Raw genomic sequence first — 9,510 nt, forward strand, 5'->3', positions numbered from 1 at the left:
CCGGTGAGGCCTAGAAAACTTCGAAGCTCTCTAATGTTTTGTGGAATCGGATACTTCATAATTGTGGAGATTTTCTCAGGATCTGTTTTAATTACATTGTGAGATACTATATAACCTAAAACTGCTGTTTCTAATTTAAAGAATTTAGATTTTTCTAGAGAAATTTTCATATTTGCTTGTTGTAAAATATTAATTATTTGAATTAAATCAGTATAATGTTGTTCAATTGTATTAGAAAAGATTATTATATCATCCATATAAACATGACAAGTTTTTCCGACTTGTTCTCTCAATATGTCTAGGGGCGTTTGTTAACCCAAAAGGCATACGTAAGAATTCAAATTTTCCGTTATTTATAGAGAAAGCTGTTTTTTCAATATCTGAATTTTTCATTAAAATTTGGTGGAATCCTGATTACAGATCAATTGTTGAGAAATATTTTGACTTCCCTAAGTTAGATAATATTACAGACGGATCTTGCATCGGATATCTGTCAGGTATTGTGCTTTCATTTAATTTTTTATAGTCAATAACTAATCCATGTTTTGGAGATCCATCTTCGTTTTGACCTTTTTTGCGCACTACTAAGACTGGTGAATTGTAGGGGCTTCTACTTGGTCTTATAATTTGTTCTTTTAGCATTCTATCGATTTCATTATTAACGAAATCTGAGACCGACATGGCATAAAATATCCTTATGCTTGCAATAAATTGCTCTGTCATTGACTGTATTTATTTCTCCTCGAATATCGGTACGAAAAGGAATTTGCGTATTTATTTTAGAATGTTCCTTTTCAATTTTATTCATAACTTTATTTTCAAAATCTTTTATTTGATTTGAAATTATATCAACGTGCAAACCCTGACAGAACTGTCGTCTGACCATCTCCCCCTGCTGTTTGTGCTGGATGAAGACGCTCAGCTTTTCAAAGGTGTCACTAAAATGCTGTCACCTACTGCAAATACTGTGGCCTTCAAGGAGCACATCGAGGCCACAGTTGATCTCAACATCCCCATTGACACATGCAGTAGTCTGGAAGCTTATGTAGATTACCTCGTAGCTACAATCGCGGAAGCAGCACGGAGGGCCACACCTCCCCCACATCAAGCTCGTCACACGACCGCAAGGAGGGCTCCCATCTTGAGCTTGGAGGCTAGGGAGCTGCTCTCCCACAAAAGGAGCCTCAGGAGACGGTATATCGCCACAGGAGATCCGAACATCAAGCAGCTATACTCTAGTACCACAAACAGACTGCATCGTTTGCTAGCCAGGACCCGACGAGATAATCTGGATACCCTGCTTGAGGGTATTGGCCCAGATAACAACAGCAACTTCTCGTTATGGAGGCTCACAAGAAATATCAAGAGGCAGCCGATGTTTCAATCTCCCATCCTGAGTCAAAGTGGCCTCTGGCTCAAGACGGACGATGAAAAAGCGAGGGCATTTGCTTTGCACCTGACCTCCACCTTCTTGCCCTTCAACCTAACAGACGACTCAAACCGCGTAGAAATCAATAATTTTCTGGACGCTCCGACTGTACCGGCTCGCCCCATTAGGCATACCACTCCGCAGGAAGTCATGATGCAGCTGAAGGCGCTACACATCAAGAAAACCCCTGGTTACGATAGCATCGACAACCGTGCTGCGAAGTCTCTGCCACGCAAAGGAGTCCTAGCCTTAGTAAAAATTTTTAATGCCATGCTAAGGCTAGGGCACTTTCCAAGGCAATGGAAGCGAGCACGTATCATTATGATACCTAAAGCCGGAAAGCCGCCAACGCAGATCGATGCATATCGCCCAATCAGCCTGCTATCAACATTCTCTAAGATTTTTGAGAGAATACTCTTAGCCCGCCTGATGGAACTGCCGCAAGTAGTGAACCATATACCTCCACACCAATTTGGTTTCAGGAAGTCCCACGGCTGCCCTGAACAAATACATCGACTGGTAAACCAGGTGACGCATGGCTTCGAGCACAAACTCTACACGGTCGGCGTCTTTCTAGACGTGAAGCAAGCGTTTGACAAGGTGTGGCATGAGGGCCTTCTATACAAGATGAAAACTCTCCTTCCTGCTCCCTACTATGCCATCCTGAGATCGTTCATCTCTAATCGGACGTTCGACGTTGCAGTGCGTGATGCTCGATCCAGCCTGGAGGAGATTCATGCAGGAGTTCCACAGGGAAGTGTTCTTGGGCCCTTCCTATACACCCTGTACACTGCTGACATGCCATCTCCCGCAAACAACGCCGAAGTCCCCCCGGCTCAGCTGCTCCTGGCCACTTACGCCGATGACACTGCCATGCTGGCGTCTCATCCTTCACTGCAAACTGCCTCCAACGCGGTCCAGGATTGGCTGCACGCAATCGAAAAATGGACTGCCAAATGGAATGTGGCCATTAACTCCTCAAAGTCAGCCTGTGTAACTTTTTCCCTGCGACCCGGAACCTGCACAGATCTGACCTTCAATGGAAGCCCTATCACCAATGCTAGATCGCACTGCTACCTAGGAGTTCATCTAGATCGGAGACTGACCTGGGGGGCCCACATCACGTCGGTCAAATCAAAGTCACTGGCGAAGCTAAAAAAGCTCGACTGGCTCTTCCACTCCAGCAAACTTCAAATGAGCTCTAAGGCTCTTTTAATCAAAGCCATTCTCGCTCCAACGTGGAGTTATGCCATCCAGGTGTGGGGAACTGCCGCCAAATCCCAGCTTAATAGGCTCCGTGTGGTCCAGTCAAGAGCTGCACGTCACGCATCTGGGCTCCCCTGGTACGTGACGAACATAGTCATCGAAAGAGATCTGAAAGTTACCCTTCTTGGGGATCAGATTAATTTCCACAGCAGCCGTTATGCCGACAGGCTTATGGCCCACCCGAACCGACTAGCAACTATCCTAGCTGATCCCATCTCTCTCCGAAGACTGAAGAGGGTACACCCCAGCGATCTCCTTACCCGGAGGATAACATAACATATTACATTTTCTTTTGTACTTTATAATTAAGATACCACTTGGTCTCATTTATCTTTATCACACATTAGGTTAAGTTCAGAGGAATTACTGAACGATTCCTTTTGAAATCTTAATAAATAGAATTAGTTACTCCAAAAAAAAAAAAAAAAAAAAAAAAAAAATTATTATTTAGGTTATGAATTTTTTCTTTGTCGGAAAACTCAACGACTGCGTGCTCGGTATTTGTGGATTCCAAGCTATTTGATTTAAGACTGACGGATTTATCATCGTCGTCTTGTTCAGGATTTTTCAATCCGAAACTGATATATTGTTTATTAGCGGATAAATCTACGCTGGCGTGCTCACGATTTTCAGATCCCGAACTATTAGTTTTATTAATGACGGATAATTCAACGTCGTCGTGCTCAGGATTCATTGATCCCAAGCTATATAAACTGCCTTCAGCAATTACCGTTTCGGTTTTATATACCTTTTGCTCATCTAAATATTTTTTAATTATATATTCTTTTAATGGAAGAATATTTTTTTCCTCCATTAAACACAAATCGTTTTTATCCTCGTCAAAATATTCGAGTTTCTCTTTATTTCCCTTATACTCCATGATTCCTTTCTCGATATCTAATTTAGCTCCAATCTTTCTTAACAAATTGAACCCAATTAATAGATCAGATTCTAAACTCTCAATTTCATAGAATAAATGTTTTTAACCAAATATATTTATCAAATTATAATATTTTATGATTGATTATCCATGAACTGTAGATACTCTTTTGTGTATTGATAATTCCCTTTTATTCTCATAAATACCCTTTTTTTTAAATAGCACGCGGTGGCTCCTGTATCTATTAATATTTTGAATTGTCTTTTAGTTTTTCTGTCTACCATTGTTACATGGGGCATTCCTCTGTAAGGTGCTGATCTAAAAAAATGGCCCTCGTTGATATTATTTACTCTCATTGTTTTTTGAGCTGGCTGGTTGACTGTTCCCGTTTTATCGCGGGGTGTGTTTCGGACTGATTTACATGAGCTGCGCAGCTCAAAGAAGCTGGGTTCGGAAAAATCGAATTTTTGAAATTTAAAAGCTGGAATCGTTTGCCCATTTTTTGCCCATGTTTGCCCACCAATTAGTTTTTTTTGCCCACGTCCAGTTTTTAAGATATGAGTTTTCGAAAAAGTTCAAAAATTTTCGAAGATCAAAAATTTCACTTTTTTCAAAAATTTTTTTTTTAATCGCAATAACTTTGTTTGCCCACGTTTGCCCACCCTTTAGAATTTTGAAATTTTCGAACATTTTCGAAGATCAAAAATTTCACTTTTCTCAATTTTTTTTTTTTAATCGCAATAACATCGTTTGCCCACGTTTGCCCACCCTTTAGAATTTTGAAAAAATTTATTCTTTAGAAAATAAAAGACATTCAAGTTTACCTCGGTCTACTTTGCCAAACCTTTAAAATTAGTTTATTTCGTTTGCCCACCCTTTAAAATTAGATTTTAACGTTTGCCCACCCTTCAAATTTATTTTTTTTCGGTTGCCCACTCTTAAAAATAAAAAATTTCGATTGCCCACCTCTTAAAACTAAAAAATTTCGTTTGCCCATCCTTTAAAATTAGTTTATTTCTTTTGCCCACCCTTCGAAATTAGTTTTTTTCGTTTGCCCACTCTTAAAAATAAAAAATTTCGATTGCCCACCTCTTAAAACTAAAAAATTTCGTTTGCCCATCCTTTAAAATTACTTTATTTCGTTTGCCCACCTTTCGAAATTAGTTTTTTTCGTTTGCCCATTCTTAAAAATAAAAAATTTCGATTACCCACCTCTTAAAACTAAAAAATTTCGTTTGCCCATCCTTTAAAATTAGTTTATTTCGTTTGCCCACCCTTCGAAATTAGTTTTTTTCGATTGCCCACCTCTTAAAACTAAAAAATTTCGTTTGCCCATCCTTTAAAATTAGTTTATTTCGTTTGCCCACCCTTCGAAATTAGTTTTTTTCGTTTGCCCACTCTTAAAAATAAAAAATTTCGTTTGCCCACCTTTTAAAACTAAAAAATTTCGTTTGCCCATCCTTTAAAATGGTATGTCCCTCAAAACGATGGTACTGATCCCCTTGGACTAGATGATCGCATCGTTTTGGATGCGACTGGTGCGCTTATTATATATGGGGTTTCGCTCCGCTTGCTAGTTGGTATATGGCCGTTCCTCCGTTCTCTCATCTCTTCCTTCGGTTGGTTTAGCTCAAATGCAAACTAATGAAGATCGTTCCGCATACTATAGGTTACTTGATAGCCATCATAGGATAGGTATGTTTAACATCATTTCAACCCATTCAATTGCATTAATCGTACTGTCATCACAGATATAACGGAGTAAAACTCGATGGGACCGGTCCCGTTGGATGAGAGGATTGCATCGTTTTGCCCGTTATCAGCATTTCGTTTGGTCTTGTCTAAATAAACGAAATTCATTGAACGCAAATTAGAAAAGTTTTTGATCTGGGTGGTTGGTTGTGTTAATCCTGCACTTCAGGAGGTCCTGGGGGGTCTTAGCCATCGTCCCAAACACGTCGACGCAGATGAACAATGTTTGGCAAACAACAAGCGCGGACCGATGCGCAAACTTATTTATAAAGAAATGTTGGCGGGTCGTGCAGCAAACCGAAGCTTCAAATACCCTAGCTTACATGGAAATTGTTCTGACTTAGGGTAGCACCTAATCTCAATGGTGCAGAGGAATTTGAGGGATAGTATTGGAAATAAGTAGTAAAGAACGGTAATTGGTTTAGCGGTGTGACCGTTTTTAGTCAAGTTATAACCATAAAATCTCGAGATGATCCCAAATTGGGTTTCCCTAGTCGTATTTGTAAAAAAAACATTGTCGTAGTTCCCATTTGGCAGACTTCGCCCAGCCGACCCAGGTTTGTTTTTTCCCATTATTTGTTCTTTCTTTGTGCATAACTGTAAGTTGGTCCTGGGCGATTGTCTTCCGTCTCCCTCTGTCTCAAATAGTTTTTTGGCGGGGGGTATGCGCACACGCATACATTGATATGCGCTGATTTCAGCATCCTTTCTGCGGAATGTCCATGTCCTGGCTTTTATTGGCATTCCACTGTCTCAAAACTTTCTGCTAAACGAGAAGGATCTTCGGGCATCAGACAGGATACCACCACTCATTTAATCCACAGGTTGAAATATATGAGCACATTACAAGCATTCTACTGCACACATTCGCTTAAATATTACTGCACCAGCGGGGTTTTATTAATTTATTTTTGCTTCATATTTAATTCTTGATGAAAATTAGTAGACATTCTTTTAGACGATAAAAAATCCCTTCGAAGCTTAAACGTTTTTAAAAAAGATAGTTTTTCTGAATTTTGATCAAAAAGTCATATGTATTTTGTCCATAAGTTTATTATTAATGACCCAAATAAGGAATGTCATACCTCGCTGAGGTATGTTCTGGTACGTTCCGGATGTGGTACATGTTCTGTTCGATTATGTTCTGTTCGATTTTGTTCTGTTCGAACATGTTCTGTTCGAACATGTTCTGTTCGAAGATATTCTGTTCGCATTACTTATCATGTGCTCTTTTAGATATTTTTAGTTTTTTCTCTAGATCTTATCGATATACAGTCCAATTCTACAACTAATTTTCCAAATTTTGAAATTTACAAATAGAAATTTTTTTTTTTTTTGATTATTACCATAACGATGCCACACTGCGGACCGCGTCCCAAAAAACCCGTGAATTCCTTCATAATGTGGATAAATTCCGCCGGGCGCACGTACATAAGAGCCATGCATCCTGGGCACTGATCCGGATCCGGATTTTTTGGGACGCGGTCCGCAGTGTGGCATCGTTATGGTAATAATCAAAAAAAAAAAAATTTCTATTTGTAAATTTCAAAATTTGGAAAATTAGTTGTAGAATTGGACTGTATATCGTTAAGATCTAGAGAAAAAACTAAAAATATCTAAAAGAGCACATAAGTAATGCGAAATGGAAGTGTTTGTGGGCAGTGAGATGTGGGCAGCCATGGTCGATGAGGAGAAGGTCGTGTGGCACGAGGCGGCACGCACGGCAATGGCCAATTACAAGAAGAAATCTTGTGCTGGGCAGATTGTAGGCTCCAGGGCCAGGTCCTAATAAAAATGAAATAAAGTTTAACAAGTGGAATTTGTTTAGGATCGGAAGTTTCTTACCAAAAGAACGGTTGCACGACATGTTTACTTCAAAAAGCTTTTAAACTAGCGATTTCCAAAGATTATGGCCCAAATATGGAATGTTATACCTTGTAGATGGCAACTGATCACATTGTCCTTGGATATAATTTCATCCAACAAACGGAGCTGTCAAAACCATGTACCTCAGCCCCACCCGAAATTTATTTAGTTTACTTTCAGAGCTCGTCTGAAACAGAACTCGTTCTGAGACGAAAAATCAAACAATTTCCAAATTATGCGGGGAGGAGATGCCGGCGAGGGGACCATTTCTAATTGGATTGGCTATCTGCAGGAAATCTGCATGCAGCGGCGATGGCCACTACCATCGTATGAAACGGTAGTGGGTCGGGCCCACGAGCGGGTAGTCTTTTGTTCGATATTGAACTTCCGCGAGATGGGCCGGGGCAGGACAAAGAAGAGAGCAAAGCGCTTGGCCGCCCAAAGAATGTGTGCGCGGCTTGCCCATCGATCCGGGCGAAAACAGCGACACTAATTTCCAAATTAGATTCGATGCAAGCTACTGTCCAACGGGACCGGTGCCATCGATTTGACTGCAATATGTGTAGTCCCGTTATCGAATTGTCAGATGCCAAAGGAGATGCGCATCACCAATTATCCAGCTGCGTTGCAAAATTTTTTGTAAGATTTCTGTGGCGGTTAATTTTTTTGTTAAATTTGTAGCTTACCAATTCCACAATTGTATATGTAAGCGGAGCTGCTAGGCGATTCCGGCAGATGCACGCCGATCAGCTGGTCGATGAGCGCACGGGCCGCCGCATTCTTGGCCGCCTTCTTCGAGCGTCCTGCACCGATGGCCGTAAAGAGCGTATCCCTGCCCCTAAAGGACTCGCGAATACGGATGGTCGGCTCATTTATGTCGACACGTTCATAGCCGAGAGTAATTTCCCGTCGGCTTAGCACCTCTCTTAGAAAGCTCTCCATTTCCACCGTCCCGCTGAAATTCTAAAAAGTACAAATGTACGATTTCTGTGTAGTTTTTCTTTTTTGTTTTGCTTGTAAAATTTGTAGCTTACAATTACAAAATAATTTGGAAATTGTTTGATTTTTCGTCTCAGAACGAGTTCTGTTTCAGACGAGCTCTGAAAGTAAACTGAATAAATTTCGGGTGGGGCTGGGGTACATGGTTTTGACAGCTCCGTTTGTTGGATGAAATTATATCCAAGGACAATGTGATCAGTTGCCATCTACAAGGTATAACATTCCATATTTGAGCCATTCCTTTCCATATTCTTCACTCCTAGTTACCAATACAAACCACCGCTATCACTTTTTGACGGACTTTGTTAAATAAATTTTAAAATATTTAAAAACCAAGAATTTCTACTTTTAAGTTTGAAATTTTAATGCGAGCTCAACGAGGCATGGCATTCTTTTACGGAAAATCAGGAGCCAACTTTTGTTAGCTGTAATTGGGCTACTAATGCTAACTTGGCTCATCACTGGCCGTCCCTCTCTTTCTCGTGCTATCGTAATTTGAGCTCTGGTTTCGGCTTAAGCCTTGTTTACCATTGCTGGTTCAGCGTATTTCAACCATATTTTAGTTGAAAAACCTTAAGCTTGCACATTTTCCCACACATTTTCAGAGTCACCATTTTATACTCCTTTTAACCAATACTGACCACCCCTTTCACTTTTAAACGGATTTTGTAAAATTAATTTTTGGCCAAATTTTCGCATTTTTTGTAAGGGGTACCATCATTAAAATTTGCGAAAAATTGAAACATATCAGAATTCCCAAACTTGAATGCAACTCGATTGGGATTTAAACAACAAACTCAGCGAGGTATGACATTCCTTATTTGGGTCATTAATAATAAACTTATGGACAAAATACATATGACTTTTAGATCAAAATTCAGAAAAACTATCTCTTTTAAAAAACGGTTAAGCTTCGATGGGATTTTTTATCGTCTAAAAGAATGTCTACTAATTTTCATCAAGAATTAATTATGAAGCAAAAATAAATTAATAAAACCCCGCTGGTGCAGTAATATTTAAGCGAATGTGTGCAGTAGAATGCTTGTAATGTGCTCATATATTTCAACCTGTGGATTAAATGAGTGGTGGTATCCTGTCTGATGCCCGAAGATCCTTCTCGTTTAGCAGAAAGTTTCGAGACAGTGGAATGCCAATAAAAGCCAGGACATGGACATTCCGCAGAAAGGATGCTGAAATCAGCGCATATCAATGTATGCGTGTGCGCATAAACTTTATGAATTATTGAATCTATGAAAATATGAACATCACGTACGCCCCCTCTCGCTCCCCCCGCCAAAAAACTATTTGAGACAGAGGG

The 9,510-nt window shown here is 40.0% G+C and overlaps 1 protein-coding gene across 1 annotated transcript; it reads left to right on the forward strand.

Moving 5' to 3' along the window:
* The first annotated feature begins 6,680 nt into the window (after positions 1-6,680).
* Positions 6,681-7,116, forward strand: LOC116802619. The gene is made up of 2 exons (XM_032727030.1): positions 6,681-6,781; positions 6,990-7,116. The coding sequence occupies exons 1-2, from the start codon at positions 6,681-6,683 to the stop codon at positions 7,114-7,116; spliced, it is 228 nt and encodes a 75-aa protein (XP_032582921.1).
* Positions 7,117-9,510: the final 2,394 nt, after the last annotated feature.

Source organism: Drosophila sechellia, unplaced genomic scaffold (assembly GCF_004382195.2).
Source record: "Drosophila sechellia strain sech25 unplaced genomic scaffold, ASM438219v1 U_187, whole genome shotgun sequence".
Lineage (NCBI taxonomy): Eukaryota > Metazoa > Arthropoda > Insecta > Diptera > Drosophilidae > Drosophila > Drosophila sechellia.

Excerpts from the sequence above, each read along its gene's own strand:
- LOC116802619 (XM_032727030.1), top strand. The coding sequence starts at position 6,681 with ATGCCACACTGCGGACCGCGTCCCAAAAAACCCGTGAATTCCTTCATA. Across the intron at positions 6,782-6,989 it reads AGAGCCATGCATCCTGGGCA|TGAGATGTGGGCAGCCATGG; the intron begins CTGATCCGGATC and ends GTTTGTGGGCAG.